Source organism: Plectropomus leopardus, chromosome 20 (assembly GCF_026936395.1).
Source record: "Plectropomus leopardus strain MGB_pleo_1.0 chromosome 20, ASM2693639v1, whole genome shotgun sequence".
In the NCBI taxonomy this organism is placed as follows: domain Eukaryota; kingdom Metazoa; phylum Chordata; class Actinopteri; order Perciformes; family Serranidae; genus Plectropomus; species Plectropomus leopardus.
Window position 1 is genome coordinate 20,972,144 of NC_142195.1, and position 22,031 is coordinate 20,994,174.

General features: G+C 38.2%; 1 protein-coding gene across 3 annotated transcripts in view; it reads left to right on the forward strand.

Moving 5' to 3' along the window:
* skor2 (SKI family transcriptional corepressor 2) overlaps positions 1 to 22,031 on the forward strand; it is a 129,718-nt gene that overhangs the window by 103,454 nt on the left and 4,233 nt on the right. For 2 of the 3 annotated variants that reach the window (XM_088071342.1, XM_088071343.1), the window contains exons 4-9: positions 13,871 to 15,882; positions 16,941 to 17,004; positions 17,767 to 17,844; positions 20,791 to 20,856; positions 21,210 to 21,308; positions 21,573 to 21,640. In XM_088071342.1, coding sequence (XP_087927468.1) covers positions 13,871 to 15,882; positions 16,941 to 17,004; positions 17,767 to 17,844; positions 20,791 to 20,856; positions 21,210 to 21,308; positions 21,573 to 21,640 — 2,387 coding nt within the window. Of the gene's footprint in view, positions 1 to 11,455; positions 11,715 to 13,870; positions 15,883 to 16,940; positions 17,005 to 17,766; positions 17,845 to 20,790; positions 20,857 to 21,209; positions 21,309 to 21,572; positions 21,641 to 22,031 lie in introns of those variants that run through there. The other variant, XM_042509929.2, reaches the window with a different exon arrangement.

A 22,031-nucleotide genomic window follows, 5' to 3' on the forward strand; every position in this document is an offset into this window, starting at 1 on the left:
CTGATGTAACAACAGCAAACACCAGGTACATATACAAAAACACATGCTAAGACTCAAGCATATACTCCCTGATATAAGGCATTTTCTGAACAAACAGTTCACGCTGAGAGAGCTTTTTACTGTTTGCACCATGAAAAGGAACGCTGAAACCACTGGTACAGATATCCAGGGGGAACCAGGGAACACATGTTCCTCAGTATTCAGAGCATACATTTGTCTCCTCCAATTAAAACATAATTTGATCCAGAAGAGGCAAAACATTAAAACATTAAAAATTTAAAAATGAAAAATAAATAAATAATAAAATGAAATAATATATTAAAAAAAAAAAAAGATAAAGTAACGCTTTTCCAAAAATGCCAAATAAGAAAAAAACATACACTACTTTCATCCATCTTTCACCTATACTGCTAGAATAATCAATAATGTCCTCTTGGAACTTAAGGGCAGTATGTCATTTACTTTGTCTATATTTGCTTGTAGTCTCTGAATTGGCCAAATGAGCACAGGCCCAGGGGTCCAAAGTATCAGGGCCCCCCTAGTCTTCTTCTGCAAAATTACTCAAATTAAACATGTTCTGACTACAAAGAGATGCAAAACAAACACAGAAATACACAAATTTATCACAGAGACACAAAGAAACTATAAAGAGACACCAAACAACCCCAAAGAGGTACAAAACCAAAAAAAAGATGAATAACAACTACAAAGAAATGCAAAACAGCAACAAAAAGACACAAAACCCCAAAGTCTGTATGTCTTGCACCTGTGTAGTAGACGTAGTGGTGCCCTTTACATTTCTGTGTCCAGCGGTCCTTTTGTTTCATAATCTGCCCATGTCTGGTAGTATGATGAGTTTGTAAAAAACAAAAAACACATTGAACTTGAATGGTCACAGTTGCCTTCAATCTTAACTTCTCAAAATCCTTGAAAATCTTCCCCTTCCTGAAAGTAACGGTTAGGATTAGGATTAAAATTTTCTGCCCACTCCATAACATCAAAACAGAGGAAACGATTCCATTTTGAATGACCAGTGTCTGAAGAAACAACAAAACAGCATCCAGTGTCATGGGACTGTACATCCATGATGCATTTTAGGTAACAGGAAAATGTATGATATGTATTTTTAGGGAGGAGTTGCCAGATTTCATTTTCTGCCATGAATGTTACTGTACGAACCCAAACATTTAAACCCAAGGATGGGACAGCAGCAGTGCACTAATGGGATGATCTCATGTTTTAACTAATTGTCACAGGGACATTTAGAGGTTTTTACACGTCCACATCTGCAGACAAATGCAAGCTGATTGAAATCATAATTGATGAGGTCGATGCCTCTCTTCTGATCTTCTGCTCGCTCTTTCACTTCCTGTTTGATTTTGTGGAAAATCCTTTTTATTCACCCCCTCCATCCTTGTGTCTCTGCATCACTCCCTATGTTGCCTTGTGATTAAGCGGTAGATTAACCTCCAGTCCTCATTAATAATAGACGAATAGAAAAAGCCCTGGTTGTTCCGCTTCCTGTCTGCAATGCTAATAGAGCCCTTAACGTTCGCATTAACGTAGCTCTTGTTTGCTTGGGGCAGATGGATGGATTAGTCGAAAACATGGAAAAGACGAGACATATAAATGCATCATGTGTCTTGAAATACATATAAATTACCTCGTATAGAAACTACATGGCCAGAAGTATGTGGACACATGAACATTATCCATATGAAATTTCCCCTTCGTGTGCCAAACAAATTCTTCCACATCAAACTTGGAACAGGGGTGTACGCATACTTTTGGCCATATATTGAATATTTAGCTCTTGCTTGCTGATTCACTGAGGCAATCCTGTAAACAACAGGTTGCAAGTTCAATGCCAGCAGTAGCCAGAATGTATCCTGCTCATGTGCCCCTCAGTAACAGATTCAACTGTAACTTTCATACCATTATCCTTTTAAAAACCTAGGCTAATGGACTTTATTTCTTAAAAAAAAAACATGGGAAGAAGGAAAACAGCATTTTAAAGAAGAAATGACCCAAGAAAGAAATTAGTGAAAAGTACAAGACAGTTACCTGAAAATTAGCTAAAAAAAAAACCAAGCAAACAAACAAAAAACAAAACCTGGCAAAAGTTTAACAAATAAAAACAAAAAAAAATCTGTAAGATAATTTTGAATATCTAATTGTGACAATTCTAGGTATCATTCTACAGACGTTTTTTTCTCAGCTTGTTTAAAAACAATTTTCTAAATCTACTAATTTCTTGTAATTTGTGTGACATTTCTTTCCAAGTTGCTCATTGCCATTTCTCCCATGATTTGAAAGAAATCAAACCAATTTGCTCAGGGTTCAGAGGTTTAAATACTTGCCAAAAGCATCAGAATGCATCAAGAAAGGTGATGTCAATCCAAGTTTCAAAGGGTTAATCATGCCCTTTTTGTTTTCAAATGTGTTCATATCATTTCGGAATTCAACTCTTCACATATGAGTATGAGGTTACTAACAGTGAAGAACTGACGTTTGTGTTGAAAAACAAGCTTCCACACACGCTCTCTCTCACACACACACACACACACACACAAAGTGAGAAAATACTGAGCACAGGCCTTATGGGACGACATTTGTGGTAATTCATTCAGAATCCATTTTAACGCATTGTGCAGGCCTAAGTGCCAATCTTCCTTTTTGGTGAGTTTCCATGATTTTATGTCCCATATAAAACGATGCAGTTTGCTCCACAATGGCCTATTTAAGTTACATTACCACCGAAAATTCCCCAGTAAAGAAAATTAAGCCGTGATACTGTGAGATCATCTCGGTTAGTCTTCTCCCCGCCGAGATGTGTCGCTTTGACACCCCGCGGAGAACTGAATGATTCTCTTGGACGAGAGATAATAGTCTTATACAGTGTGTCGCTTGCCTGTGATCTCTTTCTCTCTCTCTGTCAGTTTTTCTCCCTCCACCAAACCTGATCCAAAAAATAACTTGTATGTTTAGTGTTGTATAATGCTGTTAAGCATAATTAGGCGTACAAGGGGTAGACACACGAAACAGTTTTGTGTATGTGAGTCGTGCAATAACTTTTTTCAAGTTTGTGTCACAAACACACTCGTAAAGCAGTTGATCTACTGTGAAGTTTTGTTTTTTTTATAGATTTCCCAGCTTAGACTGAAATCACAGCTTTCCCACAAGCACTTGAACATAGGAACAATAAAGTGTTGTCAAAATATTCTTGGCTCTCAAAGCCATTATGGTGAGATGATAATGAAACTTTGACCACAAAATAAAACCAACTATTTACTCACTGGAATGGGTTTGCCATGTCAATTGCCTATCTGTTGTGCTTTTGCATTAAGTGTTTTATCTTTGTGGTGTACATTGTGAAACTCATACTTTCGGTCAGCTTGTTGCTTGTTGTAGTTGTATTTCTATCTTCAGTCTGACTTTGCGTCCTATATTCCTAACCAATCACCAGAGACCAACGTATTCAACTTAAGCATTACCATGCCAACATACATTTGGGGGGGGTATTCGTCACTCAAGCTCGGTGGAGTGGGTATGTTCAAAGGTCTGTTTCAGTAAATTTGAATGAACAATTTTCACATGATCTCAATATTCAATATTAAAAATAAAACACAATAGGACATGCTATAAAATGTGTTGTAGAAGGATTATATGAGAAACTGTAAAAATGAAAAGAGAAAACGCCAAAGAACATGTCAGTAATTGGTGCTTAACGCCAAAGATTGATGCAGAGTTTTAATAAAGATCTAGTGTGTTGATTTAGTGGTGTCTGCAACCAACTGGCATTTCTCCCATGTGCCGAGTGTGTAGGAGAACTATGGTGAAACATGAAATGCAACCGGCCTTATCCAGAGCCAGTGTTAGGTTTCTCTATTCTGGGCTATAGAAACAACATGGCAAACTCCATGGCGGAGTACCTGCTCCATATATAGATGTAAACTGCTCATTCTAAAGTCATAAAAACACAAAAGTTCCTAGTTTCAGTCGATTATACACTGATGAAAGCATAGTTGTGAATATCGCCCTACATTTCTGCCAATATATCCCCCTAAATTCTGCACACTGGACCTTTCAATACTATGGCATGTTTGCTTTGCTTTTATTATATCACAGATCTACAACAGTCTTTATGATGTTGAATGTTTGCATTGTCCAAACTTAAGGCATGTGCTCTCTCTCTCTGTCTCACTCACACACACACACACACACACACACACACACACACACACACACACACAGCCCCCTCTGACCTTGCAGGCACTCTGCTTGCCTTTAAAGCGCACCATAGCGCCCAGCAGTCTGTCTGCACTGCAGCTAATTGGCTTTAGCTCAGTGTTCACTGTTAACGTCTCATTAGTCATTCCACTTAGAATAACTTCCACAAGTTTGCTTGTGTTCAGGGGTCATTAAAAGTCAAGCAAGCCTTTAATTACGAAAGTGGATCATTCAGTAAGTAAAGTTGCATCTCCCAGTAGCTCTGAAAGAACCGTAACTCAGTCCTGGACAAAAAAAAACCTCATAGAATACAACCACAGTGATTCCATGGAAAACAAGAAAAGGGTCCAAATGTCACAACAAAATCAACCTGAATGTGGGAAGCGTAAAGTGATGCAATAAGGATATTAAAACAATACTGTATACACATAATATTGATTGTGTGTTTTAGAAATATAAAAGGAATATTACCACCATAAAGTACAAAATTGTGCAATTAAACTCACCAGCATATCATAAAACACTATAACTTCCTGTAGCCATATTTATATGGATATTCATAAATTCATTCTAGATTTGTTTGCTTTTGACCTTTGACCCCTGTCTTTGCATTTGTGTCTCTCGGTTGCTGGATACACAAATATTATGATTAAGAGATTGGGAATTTAACTGTCTTTATATGAGCAAGATTAATATTGTTCATTTTCGAGTTAGTTTCAACTCCTGGTACTGTGTTTTAATGGTCTGCTCCATTTACAGTGTGCAGAGACAGATTAGATTACCAGTTCTCTCAGAGGAAGATTTGTCTGTATTAAAGTGGAGTCAATTTAATTAAGTTGTGGAAGATGGTTTGTTAACATTTTGTTGCAGCCGGGCTTCATTACTGAAACCCAAACATCTCTGGAGTTACACATGTAGAGCAGGTGAAGCCTACAGTGTTGTTAACCTCCTCTCACATTAACTTGCAATTAGACTGTGTCTGAGACAGCATCATGACAGGATTTCCGTAATATTTATGGGGATTTACAGTTAAGTTGTCTTTATTTATTGTTATCTCTTTTAGTGACATCTGTGGTGATTTGTTGTCTCTTTAGGTTTCTTTAGTTTTATACTTTTGTGTCTTGTGCTACTTCTTCGATTGTCATAACACTTTTTACTTTTTACTGATTTATCGTTGCATTAAAACTCCAATGATTAATTGATTGATCGATTAGAAATTGTCAACTTGGAATAATTTTTTTAGATTTTATCTCCTTTTATTGCAGTTTTGAGAACTTGAACTTCAATGTTATTTCCATTCCAAATAGCAAAAATTATATGAACCTTTGCTGAATATAAAGTCCAAAATGCACAACTTTAAAGGACCTATCTTAATAAGTTGACACAGAACAAGAATTTATGAATAACTAAATTTTGACAAATGTGTCAGATGGAACCTGATAAATCTAGATGACAAAAAAGAAAACTCTCTATTTGCAGTTTTTGACATTAAATTGAATATCTTTGGGTTGTCAGAAAAAAAGAGACATTTGAGGATGTCATCTTTGGGAAACACTAATGGACATTTCTCACCATTTTTTTTAATTTTATAAACCAAAAAAGTGAGAAAATAATTGACAGACCAATCAACAATGAAAATAATTATTAGTTGCAGCCCCATATGGCGTCATTATGCAACGCCTACATTTTTTAAAACTGGAAAAGAAACTGTAACAGGCATAAATTGCTCACCCAAAACAAAAAATCTGATGTGCTGTCTGGATTTGAAGTCATTAGAGGGATTAAAACACAAAAGGTGCTTTCATTTTTGCTCTCTTTATAGCTGCATTCATTACATGAGGGTCAAATTAAGTATTATTCTAAACTTCAGCTAAAAAAAAAAAAAATTTCTCTTGAATGAAAATGCCTAAAAAAATGAATGAAATCCTATGGGGCCTATGCATTCAGTTACAAAAGATTTAAGGCCTTATGGTGCATTTTAAGGTTAATAAAGACTCGGCTTCTCTGAGCATTGCATCATGTGTTTTTTTGTTTTGTTTTGGGGTTTTTTTTTTATTTATAATTTGCTCTGGCTAATGTTCCAGATCTTCGATGAAATATGGGAATCTTTACTGGCTGGTCTGCCGTGCTAATTGGTACAACCGCCTCAGGCGAGCTCACATCTAACAAACTGAGCATCGTTCACAGGGCTGCGTCTGTCCCGCTATGAGAACACTGTAAAAATAGAAACATGGCAAATAAAAGCTTAATTAGAACGGATGGCTCCACGTGCCCACCCTTACTGGTGCTATAAATATTAAAATATTAAAATTGCTTTAAATGGGCTATATGTTGCAGTAAAGGTCTATGCCAATAACATCTTTAAATAGATGTACATTTAAGACAGACTTACTTTGTAGATATAGCAATAAATAAATAACTAAAAAAATAAAAGAAAAATCACAAGTGTACTGTATGTAATGCATGGTGTCACAGTGGAACGCGCACATGCACGCGCACAAACCTTCCCTGTCTAGATCGACAATCCACTTTTTTTCCTCATCAAGGGAAATGGACGTACTTACAAAACAACGTCAATGATTTTCATTATTATTATTATTTCATCCAAATTATAAGATGTGTGTTAATTGCATTGCGCAGTAAATCTTGGCTGCAGATCAACACAAGAGTCCCATTCAGTAAAAGACGTGCGGCATTAAGTAAGGATTAAAACTAGGGCATGCAGGGCGACTGTGCACCATATTGTAGCCTACATATGCCTTTAAATCCACAATAAATTAATACAGGCACTGGCGGGTTGTTGGCACATGGTTAAATACCGATTTATGATTTTTTTTTTCTTAATTGTTTCAATTTTAAATAAAGGAATAATCTGAAAATGTTGGATAGAGGCCCGAAAAAGCAATCACACATGATTAAATGGCTAAGATAAAATCCATTTTTTGGACAATGATTTAATAATTTAAAAAAATGAAATAGATGCTTTGTGTTTGTTCAGGCTGGCTCCAGTGCGTTTTTGAGAATAGGAGGTGATGCATTTCAATATGGTAATCACTCACCCGGGGCATGTTTCATTTATTGACAGATTCGATGTTAAATGTCTCAAGCTCACTTAGTGTTGTAGCTCTTAATTTATTATGTTTGAAGCTCTCTCTCCCTCTCTCTCCCTGCTTTGACCCTTCGAGGTCACACAAGCAATTCTTTTTTTTAAACGCATGATTAATTTCTCAGTAGGGCGACGGGCTAATGCATTATGAAAAAAGTGAAATGTATTCCAAAGGGGCTAATAGCGCTATTGTATCCAATAAGCCCCTTTCCTGCTTCGCATGGTTTAGACACGCTCCGCTTTTGATAACATATCAGAGACATTTTTCTCAGGGAGAGAGAGCATTGTGCATCAGTATGCTGCTTTCAAGATAGTTCATTGTTGTCGTTTAAAAGCATGCAAAATTCGCCTGTAATGACGTTTATTATAGATGTCAGTATCGAAATAGAGTATTTTTTGAATAAGCCTATAAAAAAATCCACATTGCTCCACGAGAGTATCAGTTTCCCAGCAAATAATTAAATAAATAAATCAAAGATAAATGAACCTTCAAAACTGCATTTTATGCACAAAATAACCGTACGAAATGTCCAAATACAGATAAATAACTGTGGCCTAAAGGTTGAACTTAACCGACCTTTAAGTTACCGTTTTTTTCCGATAATGGACATAAAAACAATTTGAGTCAGAAGGCTTTCAAGTCAAAAGTGAAGTGATTATAAAATATTATATTATATAAATATTTGCCAACGGGGATTTTTGTATCGAAAATGATTATTGACTAGCTTTTAAAGCTTCTGCACCTGGCTTTTGTAGCCTTTTATTATTTCCACTCATCTCTCTATTGTGACGTCAGTCGTTGCAATCGCTGCGGCCCGTGCGTGGCTCGCGCCCGCGGCCCCCCTCTTGTCCCATCGCAGCCATAGTGTTCCCGCGGCGTCCGTCCGCGAGACAAAAGCACACGCGGTGACAACCTAAATTGGTTTGAAAAGGAGCAGATGGGGCTCGTGCTCTCCGCTGTGTCGCTTACACACACACGCACGCACACACGCACACACACACACACACACACACCATACACACACACACACGCACACACACACACGGGCTGCACGCACAGATTTAAGGCTGAGCCTAAAGAGTGACCCTGTCATGTTTATCAAGATGCTATTGAGAAAAGATTGTGCGAGAATAAATTACAGCCAGTCTCAATATCCAGCAGTATTTTAACCTGATTGAGAATTGATTAGACAGATGCAGCTATAATTTAAAAACTGTAGAAAAATATTTTCTTACTTTTAATGGTTTTGTGAGTTTCTGTAGCTTTTATATAATTAATTAAACATTTAGAAAAGGAAGTTCTATTATCAGTTCCTTAAAGGATTACAAACTACTCAAACAATTATGAAAAAAACAAAGAAAAGAAGATTGGTGTAATATATAACAATGGAGCTTTTTAAAGACTTTTTTTTATTTTTAGAGCTCACAGACTGTGCTACACATATTTCTCCTTTAATTTAAATGCAAACAGACCTAAGTAACAACTGTGATGGTATGCATCATGCAAAGTTATTCTAATCTAATCTCGGCCCCTTGGAGAATATTTTATTCACTGTGAAAAATTTACCACAGGTCACAAGAAGTGTCTTTTTGACCAGTGACCGCAATTCTTATCTATGTGTCTCTATAATAAATGGTATAGATACATAAATACACCTGTGTAAGTCTCTCTTATACACCTTTTGAGTTTTTTTAAAAAAAAATTTTATTAGGCTTTTTTTTTTTTTTTTTACAAAATCAATTTGCTTCCTGTCTCATTTTATTTCTTTCTTCCTATTTTTCTTTCTTTCTTTCTTTCTTTCTTTCTTTCTTTCTTTCTTTCTTTCTTTCTTTCCTTCATTTTTGGAGCCCCAATTTCCCTTTCTTGGGGAAAGTATAAGCAGTCACCATCTCAGCTCTAGCTGAGTTTACAGACAAATCACAGGGGCGGTCTAAACCATTTTGTTCCTTTAAACGGAAAAAGGAACCCCTTCCATTATGTTTTTATACAAAGTTCAATCTTTTAACCAGTTCATTCAGTCAATTTTTATACATTTACTGCAAATCAAAAATTACAGAACCAAACTATTCCTTTCAGGCTTTTGGAGGGCCCTCGTGCTATAGGGGCCCTAGGGAGTCAGTCCCACTTTTACTCCCACAATGATGCTCCTGATTGCAGGCCTTAAGTTTTTTATTATTAATATATTATTTAAGTTTTCTACGTCCCAGACATGAAAGATGGGCCTCAGAAGAGTTTGCCCTGCAAAAAACTTCATTAAGTTGTTTTAATTAACGAGGACAGTCAGTATTTGGGACAACACTTCCCTGCATCCACATGCAGAGTTAAATGACATCGTTGAGACAGACTGCGGGGTGGCTAATATCTGGGTTACTTCAAATTTAGGTCTGCGCCTTCCTATCTGTAATTTGCCTGCATATTTTTAGTGGAAGAGGTAATTGAGCAGCAGGAGAAACATGCCTGGTTTAAGAACTTGGAGCAGGGGTGTAGCTAGGAATTCCAGGGCCCTCTGAGGGAACACTGATCCCCACCCCTATTTTGCTAAATGAAATAATCTTGAGGGCTCTCTTCAGGTGAATTGTCATTGCCTTTTATAGCACTAGGCGCTAGCTCAGAGCTCCTCTGACCCTCAATTACAACAGAAGAAGGCTGCTACAGAAGCTTCCTGCTGCCTGTTATCTCCTGGGAACAACCTGCACATGCATACAGAGTCGTGTTTCAAAATGCCTTCTCAGCGTTCAATGTGAGAATCAGCTGTACTGACAGACATTATTCTGATCCCCAGACTGCCTGCCTGCCTGCCTGCTTGTCTGTCTGCTGTCTCAGCCTTTATTTATTTATCTGTTTATTTATGTATTTATTTATTTCTATCTCAGGCCCCTATGATCAGGCTAATGTTTTACTCCACACTGTGTCTGTGTTTAAAAGCCACCTCTCCGATGCCAAGCTCTTCTGCTGGTTGTGTCTGCTGCCAGCAGTTTGTTGGTAATTAATTTGCAACTCAGGCATTGTGTATCAAAAGTCACGCTTTTTAGTTTTTTTCAAGGGTTTCCCAAACTACTAAATGTCAAAGACCCCCGTCAAGCTTGTGCAGTAGACCAGCAGACACCCATCTGACAGCTTGTATGCTACTGTTTGTGGTAATAGAGCTGTGTGCAGTGTCAAAATAAATGAAAACAAATATTTATAAAGTCATTATAACACTGTAAAATCTGACAAGTTGATCTTACTTAAAGAGATCTAGAAAACATGTAACTATAAGTCTTATTTTATGTTTATTTTATATATTGTTAAGTTTACTTAAAATTTAGTTGTATTTAATTAAGTTTGTGAAGTTGTTGCAACTCATAAATGACAAGTTCAATTAAACCAATCTTTCTAAATGTTGGCAAATTCAGTAAATCAAGTTTACTGACCTAGGCTTTTTGTTTGTATTCTGCAGGTTTCAATCAACCATATTTGTACATGCTTGAACATGTTAACAAAACAATTAGCATCATTAGCAAAATTCTCTTTGTGATGCTCAAGATAAGTCAGAACAGCACAATTTCACTTGTCATTTTGAAGTTGCAGCAACTTCACAAAATTAAGTAAATACAGTCACATTTTGAGTAAACTTTACAATTAAAAAGAAAGTAAGTTCCTAGATAAATTTAAGTTAGATCAACTTGTCAGCTTAGTGAGTGTATTTTTAAAAATTATATTAAAGTCCGAGTTCTGCTGTGTTTTTATTATAGTGGAGGAGTTTCACCCTCTGAGACTTCAGTGGGGCTCACTTCCTGCTCCCGCAAATGTGTATGCGTGGAATTGAGTCTCGTGCGTCTCTCCCTTCGCCCATACTGTTAGTTTGACTTTTCCAGCATATGAGTGGCAGATAGCAAGACGTCATTTTGGCTGTTCGGCTGCACGGGGCAGCATAGCGCGTGAAGGAGAGGAGGAATAAAGTGTGTGTGTGTGTGTGTGTGTGTGTGTGTGTGTGTGTGGAAATGTAGCCTATCTGTGTGTGTCCTGGATGGTGGGCTGAGCTCGCTCTACACGCCAATCAAATACGAGGCAGGTGCGTGGTAGAGAGAGAGAGAGAGAGAGAGAGAGAGAGACGGATTAGGACGTCGCGTGGTGTCTCTGAAAAGCGAATAAAGCTGGCGCGAGCACATCTCACATCTCACATAGCTACTCACATCTCACGAGCAGCTCACTCGACAGTTGGAGACAGAAGCCGGTGCCGGCTCCATGTGTTTCTCGGATATAACTCAGTGAAAACTGTTCGTTTGCGTGATAAAGATGAGTTTTTTAAAGCTTTGTAGGATAAATCGATTTCGCTCGTGACGGGGATATTTTTGGACGCTGTGACCGTTTTGGGAGTATTCACTGGAGTCAGAGGTAAGTACTGCTGCTGCACCATCTCTTCTGTAAAGTTGAAAAAAATTTGAAATGTTCATACGTAATGAAGACTGTGTGGGACAATAGAAATGCTTGATTTAAAAGGAAAAAAATTCAGAGAAGTTGTGGGTGAATATTTCACATTCCGTTGCGTTGGCCTAACCGTAGTTTAAAATTACTGTGGGCGAGTGTCTTATTATTATTATTATTATTATTATTATTATTATTATTATTATCATCATCATTGCTTTTTTGTTATTTAATTATCAGACGTAACGCTTCTGCTTTTAATATTGTTTCATGGTTAATGTTTGAATAACTGACAAGTGTGCCAGTTTATAGGCTACAGGCCGACTGTTACTGTGCTAGAAATTAAACGTGGAATGAAATGAAATTATACAAATTTAAATAGTCTAATATATTGTGCAATTTGAAGCCCAACTGTGAGCTTTTGAATTGGAGTGTTGATTGTTTTTTCTGGCTCTTGCGTACTGCTTTTTCTCAGCCAAACGTCATTCGGCCCACACAATTCAACCATATTGCGCTGTAATAAATTGCTCCATTTCTAAACGACACCCGTTTACTGACCATAGATACCCTGTAATTCTGTACTTTATTTTGCTATAATGTAAACGTTTTCTTGAATGCGCTGTAAACATTAATTGCCGTAAATGTATTAGACATTTCTTTGTTAACACAAACATTTTCTGACTCTTTTTTAAAGAACGCAAATTATTTTTCCTGTAGTCGTTTAAGCGTAATTTGTTCTAAAGACACATTATAAATGTGATACACACACACACACACACACACACACAAAGTAAAAAAATATATGAGAAAAGTGTGCAGTGGGTAAGATGAGAATTTCTGAAGTGTATATTTAAGAAACTGTCATCTCTGCGAAATACCAAAGCCTATTTTCAAAATAATTGACCTTATTCATCACTAAGTAGACTTTTACTAATAAGTTAAAAACTGTGATTTTTGTTGTACATTTAAAACATTGCAGTATAATGTTGAAATAATAGCACAATCAATTTTGATATCACTCAGCACATGGGAATTTACAGTTGAATCTATTCTCTTTGCACAGTAAATTCCGTGCCATTTTTATGATAATGCTTTAAAAAAATCTACATAACTAGGACGACTTTAAATGGGTAAAGACATATTTAGACAAGATGTGTGGCACCTCATTGAAGTGCCACAGTCAAATCTCTCATGAGGTTGATATAATAGTATTACAAAACTATTATACCAACCAAAAATGCCCCAAAACTGCCTTAAAATTATGTCCGCGTGCTGTGTCTATCTGTGTGTGTGTGTGTGTGTGTGTGTGTTTCCTTTTATTTAACACTGGTAAAGGACATGACATAAAGGACAAGATGGAAATGATATTTTAACATGTCAGAATATAAAATTTAAACTTCAATTTGTGCCTTTAACTTTGGTTGAAAATATATTTAATGTTGTACTGTAATTATACTGGTTAAGTTTGAAAAGTGTGTTATTCTCTTTTATAGTTTGTTCATTGACCAACTTGTTGAAAACACACTTTCACACACATATACACACACACACACACACAGGCAAACACACTTATCATTTTAGAGTTATAAAGAGCTGTTTAATGCTACAAAGGTTACTTTTTTAAAATTGAATTGTACTATGTAGTTCCTCATTTGATTTTTTTTTTTGTTTCAGTTGAACTGCTAGGGAAGAAAATATTTGCTGTCATCCAAACACTGCACTTAGTATCACAAAGACATGTAAATTCAGAACTGTTCAGTTTATATTATTTCTGTGCTCAATATAATTTTTTAAGAGTAATTTAGACAACAGTTATTTTATTTTCTAGTGATATTGAAGCATTTTAAAACCCAGTGCCTTATAGAAAGAAAAGAGAAAAGAAAAAAACATTTTGGTGTTTATCTATAAATTAGGTAATGGATACATTTAATTAAAAAGCATTTAATTTATGGTAAGTATTTCAATATGCACTTAAAATAGTTTAGTTTTTTTTTTTGGGGACACCTTTAAGGTAGAATTAATGTAAGTCATTATCTAGCTATTTCTTGTGTGTGTGTATGTAAACTTTTTTATGGTAAAAAAAAAACCAACAACACATAATCTTTTTCCTGCTTTTTTCCACACAGGTCATTCTACAAACAGTTTTCTTTTAAGTATGGACAAGACCCATCTTTCGAGCTCTAATGACATCATAATGACGAGCTCAACAGGCTCCTACCAGCAGGAACCCCTGACACCACCCAGACCCACCCATCTCCACTCCTCGTCCTCTTCCTTATCCTCCCCTTCTCCGTCCTCCTCCTCCTCACCCCTCAAGCCAAACCAGGTGGGCCAGGTCATCCTTTACGGTGTTCCCATTGTATCGCTAGTCATCGACAACAATGAGAGACTTTGCCTGGCACAGATTTCCAACACTCTCCTCAAAAACTACAGTTATAATGAGATTCATAATCGTCGCGTGGCACTGGGCATCACCTGTGTCCAGTGCACTCCGGTTCAGCTGGAGATCCTCCGTCGGGCTGGCGCCATGCCCATCTCGTCACGCCGCTGCGGCATGATCACCAAGCGTGAAGCTGAACGGCTCTGCAAGTCCTTCCTTGGAGAGAACGCACCACCGAAACTGCCCGACAACTTTGCCTTCGACGTGACACACGAGTGCGCCTGGGGCTGCCGTGGTAACTTCATCCCTGCACGCTACAACAGCTCCAGAGCCAAATGCATCAAGTGCTCCTTGTGCAACATGTACTTCTCTCCAAATAAGTTCATTTTCCATTCCCACCGCACTCCAGACGCCAAGTACACCCAGCCCGATGCTGCCAACTTTAACTCCTGGCGACGACATCTCAAACTCACTGACAAGCACCCGCCTGATGAGTTAGTCTTTGCGTGGGAAGATGTCAAAGCCATGTTTAACGGAGGCAGCCGGAAGAGAGCGCTACCCTCTTCAGCCCATTGTCCCTCCATGGGTCCTATGAAGACTCTCCCAGGTTCAGTGGTGCCTCACATGATGGGACCAGACCTGGGTGCACAGAAAAGAGCTCGCTTTGACGACGAGGATGATCTGGATGGAGGCAGCTTGTCTCCCCGCAAGACACCACGTAGCTACCCCGTCATCCCCGTCCCAAGTAAAGGCTTTGGCATGCTGCAGAAGTTCCCTCCCACGTCACTCTTCCCCTCGCCGTACCCCTTCCCAGCATTTGGCCTTTGCCAGCAGAAAAAAGATGACAGTGATGTTTCAGGTGGGCAGAAAGGAACAGGTTTGTCGGGTCTTTTATGGCCAGGCCGCAAAGACACTTTTTATCCTCCTTTCTGCATGTTTTGGCCCCCGAGAGCAGCTGGAGGAATCCCTGTCCCTACCTACCTCCAGCCTCAGCCCAGCGCCCTCTCCTCCCTGGCAGACAACCCCTCTCTCAGGCAGGCCTTTTTGGATCTCTCAGACCCCAGCGAGCCTGGAGCAGTAGCTGGCAACGGAAATAGTGTCAGTGCAACCATGGCGCCCGGTAGTGGGACTACCACACCCAGATCTGGGCTGTTTGACCCGGAGTGCACAACAGTAACCCCTGACCTTCGCCCTGTGACGTCAGAAGGATGGCTCAAACTCCTGGACACCCCGACCCTCCAAACCAGGAAGCCAAGCTATGGCTCAGCCTTCCGACCTGTCATAAAAGACGCCGAGAGCATCGCCAAGCTCCATAACAATGGAGGAGGAGTTACTGGGGCAACAGAGGAGGATTTTGGGGTCGCCAGGTCAGACCGTCACCAGCGGCTATCTCCCAGCAGCAGCTGCAGTTACGGGAGTGAAAGCGGAGGCGATGGAGAAGTAGAGGGAGTTGAGAGTGAGGAGGAAGGGGAGGTGGATGTGGAGTCGTCGAAGCAAGAGGATGAGGAGGAGGGGAGCTTCACGAACAGGCCGCCACAGACTCAAACCAACCTGTACCTCCCTGCGTTGAGTGACAGTCACGGAGAGGAGAGGGGGAAGGAGAGAGGGAGTGGCGCCGCTGTGTATAACAGCACCTCCCCTCCCTCCTCCTCAGACCCCATCCAGCAGGAGTCCCCCAGCCTGCCTGCCTCCCCTACTGCCAGCCTGCCTCTCTCCAGCTCCACCCCGCCTCACCGAGAGGACCCAGCTTACAAAAACGTAAATATCCCCCCAGGCCACTTTAACTAATTATTATTTAAATGGTGCTGCAGTCAGGCAGCGATGTGATCTGCATAAGCAGATTGATAGGCTGGTTTCTCCCTGTAGAAATTGAAACAGTCACCCCACCCTGATCCCGGCTAATAGGCCCAGGTGTGGATTGTTTAACGGCCGCGGTGTGTTTGTTCTCCCTCTGTCACCCCAGCCTGTTAGGGCAGCTCTAATCTTTAACCTGTCGACTCCTGCATTAACCAGGCCTCTGAGAGAGTGGAGGAGGAGGGAGGTAGAATTATGAGGAGTATTTTAAAGCAGAACAAGTTAAATCATCCACTGAGTAACATACTGCAAATACATGTGACTGATTTTAGAGACGAGGACGGGAAAAAAGGGTTTAACTATGTTCTCTAAATTCAGTCATTATGAATAAATGATGCCATTGGCTGACAAAAAGACAGCACCAACCAGGGAGAATATATTTGCCAAATAATTAGTCAGTTTTGTCAGAACATCAGAATAAAAGAGAAAACCTGTGTTGATATGAACAATATCCATCACATCAACTTTTTGAGACCTCGATTGACTTTTTTTGTGCTGTCTTCAGAACCAGTCAAACCTAGTGTAAATTGACTTACTCCCTTTTGAAAACATGGGAAAAAAGGCAATGAGCAGCTTGGCAAGAAGTGTTCTGCAAATTGTACGAACTTAGTAGAAAATTAGTTTAGAAAAGTCATTTTCATAACACTAGGAAAATATGTCCTCAATTTTATATTTTAAAATATTTTACAGAGTTATTATTATTTTAAACACTTTTTTGTGTTATTACTTTATTTATTTATTGCTATTTGTTACATATTTTTCTTGTACTTTTTTTGTGCAAATTTTTGGGTCATTTCTTCCTGAGTCGCTCATTGCCTTTTTCCCTATTTTTGTAATAAATCAAACCAATTTCAAAGAGCTAAAGAATCAAAATATCAAAGACATCAGTCTGGCTTTACAGGACTTAATATACAATGCACAATAAGTATGTCGAATTCTTACCAACTATATTTTGTTTTCAGGTTCACAAAAATAGAGACGAAGGACTACCTGTTTACGCAACCAAAGACAACTCCAGCATTTCTGGTGAGCACAGACATTTTAATTTTGTGTTTTTAAACCTTTGTGTTCATATTTTCTGATGCACAGGTGAAGGAAGAAGTCTGTTAGAGTAAATTACACAATGCATAAAAGATACATCTTGAAAACATAGTTTTAGTATATACAAATATAATGAAAATATCAATTGTATGAAATGCTGTTCTCTTAAAAGTTAAAATATTTTTATAAAGCATTTGCAAAACCAAAATACAGTTTTTCTTTCATTTGCAATCTACAAAATAACTTTGTATGCTTTATTGTTTTCATGAGTTGGTTGACCCCATCTTCCACCCTACAGTTGTTTTACCATGTCTCGCTTTCATCAAATGTTTGAACAGGTTTTTACAATGTTTCATCAAACAGCATTACACGATCTATTTCAGCAAACTGTTACACACTATCTGTTTCATCAGACGTCCGAGTCAGTTGTATTATAGTATCTTTGTTTCATTTAGTGTCTGAGTGAGTGGTTTTATTGTGCCTCTGTGTCTCATATTCCTGTGACGTTTCATTTGCTCCTCTCATCTCCCACTCTGACCCTTTTTGCTGAAGAAAATGTCTTTGTGTGTGTGTGTGTATGTGTGTGTGTTTTGTGGTGCTGTGCTCACAACATGGCCCACGTACACACAAAGGATACACACCATGCACACACTTAGTTATCTCCATGTGTCCGGATAACCAGCTCAACCAATGGGCCTTACTGAAACTCTCTTTCTCTCTGTCATTCTCCATCTCATTTTCTCTCAGATGAAAACAAAGAGCAGAATACTTTCTTTCTGCCGGAGAGTGAGACGTCAGCGCCCGACTACTGGAGAGAAAGCTCAGGTACAAACACTCCCTTATGTTTTTTCTCGGTTTGTTGAAGACAGCAAACAACAACTTAATCAATGAAGAAAATACAACACAAATTAAAAAGGAAATGCAAAGTACTCCCAAAGGTATAATTGTTTTCGGATGGCGAAGTTAATTTCATTGATGCGTTTGGCTTTACTGTAGTGTAATTTGAATTTCACATCTAAGAGCAAATTGAAGGTATTGTGGTAGGTATTATTAGATTAAATCATGATCAAACATTTATATCAGAAAAAAAAACAGAACACAATTAACCTTGCAAATTAGAACTACAGTCACTTATCTAATATCATTCATTTGCAGTCTGACCTAAAAAATGTCGATGTGAGAATGTGAATATATCTGAATATATAGATATATATTTGATGGCATCAAAAGCTACAGTTTGTATATATATCTGTATATATTATATATCGTATCATATCGTATAGGCCTATATGCCCTGTGAATATTTCCATAAACACAGCAAAATTTTAAAACATGTTAGGCATGCCCAAAAGTCTAATTATTAGGATGACAAGGTTTAGTAACTTTAAATGAATTAATTAAATATTAATAATTTCATATTTGCATTTGGCTTTACTGTAGTGTCAGATGAGTTTCACATCACAGAGCAAATCAGAGATCTTTATAAAGTCAAAAATTTATGTCAAAAAATTTAAAAAACACAATTGATGCTTGTGAATACAGCTTGACTGTAAATATAAATGTAAGTTAGTAAATTGCAGGCACAATCTCCAATAATTTATGTAATGTCATTTATTTGCAGTCTTGCCTAAAAATATCAATATGGGAAGGTATTTTAAAAATGAACACATTGTTTTACAGGTAAATGTAAATGTTATAATGGCATCAAAATCCACAGTTTGTAGCATATCATTTCATTTCCGATTATTTCGTATCGTATCATATTGTATCGTATCGAATTGTATATAAACCCTTTGAATATATCCATTTATAAAACAAACAATGCTGATTTAAAAAAAACAAAAAACTCTCACTTGGAAATAGATAAAGACTTCATACACAAAAGTTACAATGGCATACCTTCTCCTTACACAAATGAGACTCCGTATACTTATAAACAGTGAGGGAAAGCTCCTCAGTCTTTAGCTTCATCCACCTCAATCTCCTCCTCCTCCTCTCAGACATGAGTTAAGGGATTCATATAAATACACAGAGATGAAACAGCAGTAGAAAGCTGCTCTGCCACCGCTCTGCCACGGCTGCTCTCTTTAGCGGCGCTGTCGCCAGGGCTGTTACTCTTAGGGGGGCCGTTATAGTTCAACAAGAAAACATCAGCTCAGAGATAAGCAGCAGTGCCGGCAATCTCCATCCTAGACCCATATCGCCGCCAACATAATTGCCTTTTTTTCCCCTCCTCAGCGCAAAAAAACCCTTTCCCGTTTGAAAAAGATCACAGCTTATTGCCTTTTTATATCTGTCAGGAAGACATTAAAAGTGCTTTATGACATCTGTGCCAACATTTATATCTACCCCCCCACCACCGCTCCCTCAACCCCTACACACACACACACACCGTAATGATCCCTGCGCATAATGTATAATGTATTTCGAAAAATTACACGAAACAAATTAAATGAGACCACCTTTCCCCTGATTGCCAAACGTCTCCCTGGGCGGTGGGAAGCTCTACGTGATTAGAAGGCCTGATTCCTCCGAGTCCCACCACCCCCCTCCACTGTCTTTAAACTCTCCCTCTGTTTCTAGGGAGAAAAAATAATCTAATTTTCCATTTATGTAATGCAAACCGCCTTGGCTTTGACTATTCACGGTTAATTGACTGTCAAACGAGGTTGTTATCCTCGGGCACTGTCTGCAAATTTGCTTGTCAAATGAGACAGAGAGAGGAGAGGAAAGGAGAGGAGGAGAGAGGAGAGGAGAGCTCTCTCTGCTCTAAATGAGAGAGAGAGAGAAGCATGGGGAGGCTTAAGGAGCCAGGATATGAAATGACTGGAGGAGAATATACATGTCGCGTCTGCTGGATCGCTTCATTTAAGGCGCACGATGCCTCATTGTCACAATTCAGATGTTGGCGCAAACACACACATATACACAGATCAATATGGAAACTTTCAAACTGGTAAATTTGAAAAGAGCATGTGAGGGAGATGTTAAAAAAAAAGGCAAATAGAATATGGTGAAATTTTGAAGCAACAAGTAGATTGCCTACAGCAGTAAGAGCGTAAAAAAGTGCACAGAGTAAAAAACACATCGTATGAAGTGCTGTGTAACTATGATAATAGTGTTTAACATGGATTTACAGTTGCTTTATCCTCATGCAGTTTTTATTGCCACTACTATTAGTCAAAACATACCATTGCAGATAATTATAATGCAACAGTGTGAGAGCACAGTAGTATTGGGCAAAATAGGTGGAATAGCCACTTTTCAGCACAGACCTTCGCTTCAGTTTTACAAGCAGCAAAACAGATTAAATCTAATTTCTGAACGTAAGTCGAGTTCTTTTGTTTTCTTAATAGAAAGCAATATGATCTGACAACCAAGAAGACACTGAATATGTCAGGGAGCGAGTGCAGTAAAGGTCTTCATTACTGCGGTGGAATTTGTTACCACAAACTTACACTGACATCTAGGGGACAAAGAGTGAACTACAGTGGTCCACAAGAGACTGACTGTGGTGAAGGACTGTTTGCGCTGTTAATGCAAAAAAAACCCATGAAGATCCAATGAGAAAGGACAGATGGAAAACCACAACAAGATTTTGATTTGTGAGCGAGATATATGTTTCATATATATAATGCCTGATTTTATGGTAGAATGGGCTGAAACAACAAGTACTCTCTGTGCCAAATACAGTGATTTACTGTGACTATATCTATTAACTATGGCATATATAAGACACAAATTAGATATTAAGTCTCCCATGTTTTTTAGGTGATCAAAGCCAAGGTGCTGCCTCTCCTGTGCCGCTAAAGAAGGACGTGGAGAACATGGAGAAAGGTAAAGATTCTTGATTTGAATAACACAGGCTGAAGGTTAAAAAATTCCCATTCCTCTCAGTTGGACTGACCGTGAAATGCATGTTTTATGCTTTCATATCTCATTAATAACAACACTAACTAACGTTTGGAGACCAGATTTACCTGTCAGACCACAGACTATAGAAAGCGACAGCTTCACTTTTACCAAATATAGAAGTTGTCATTAGTATGATGTCATGGTGATTTATACTTTAACATAACATATTAAAGATAAATTTGGTGGCATTTATTTCTAATAAACAATCTATCCCCTTTTTATTTTCACCCTCCTATTTTCATTTCTCCTTCTTCTCCTCCTTCCTGCTCTTGCAGAGGAGCTCCAGAAGGTTCTGCTGGAGCAGATTGACTTCAGGAGGAGACTGGAGCAAGAGTTTCACGCTCTGAAAGGCACTTCACCATTTCCTGTCTTCCGTAAGTCTTTTATTTTTTTTATTCACCTTGCTTTCCTTTTACATAATTTGAAGGGTGACTTCTCCTTCTCTGTCTGTCAGAAGTTTTTCCTTTTTTTTTTTTTTTGCATTTTCTCCTTTGTACCTTTTTCATTTTCCCCTTCTTTTCCCTGTTTTCCTAAGTCTCCTTCATTCATCATCAGCTGTATTATAATAACTGTACTTGCTCTCTTATCCAAATGATAGTACTACTCAGACTGATCATAGATTCTTACGATAATTTTAGATAATTTCCAAGACCAGATGAAACGAGAGCTCGCCTACAGAGAAGAGATGGTCCAACAGTTACAGATGGTAAGACTACTAATGACACAATCAGTGCTCAACACTGATGGAAAATAAATGTCATTGCTACGCCTTTAAACGACAGATAAAACACCCTTTTACAGATACATGAATTTAAAAAAGCCTCACTGTTGGCTATGAAAAGCAATCTTGGTAATGATTTTCAGAAACAATACAATTAAGACTAATTATGAAGCACTTTTCAGTAAAAATATAGTTACACATTTTGAACAGGAAAAGACGAAATCAAAACGCATGAGGAAATGTGACAATAACTACCCAATTAACACTACAATGACGCTAATATGCAGACATAAATATGAATTCTTCTGTAAACTATGTCTTAAAAGTAAAACAGAAAGACATCAATAGCACTCAAGTGGACATTTCCCCTATTGCT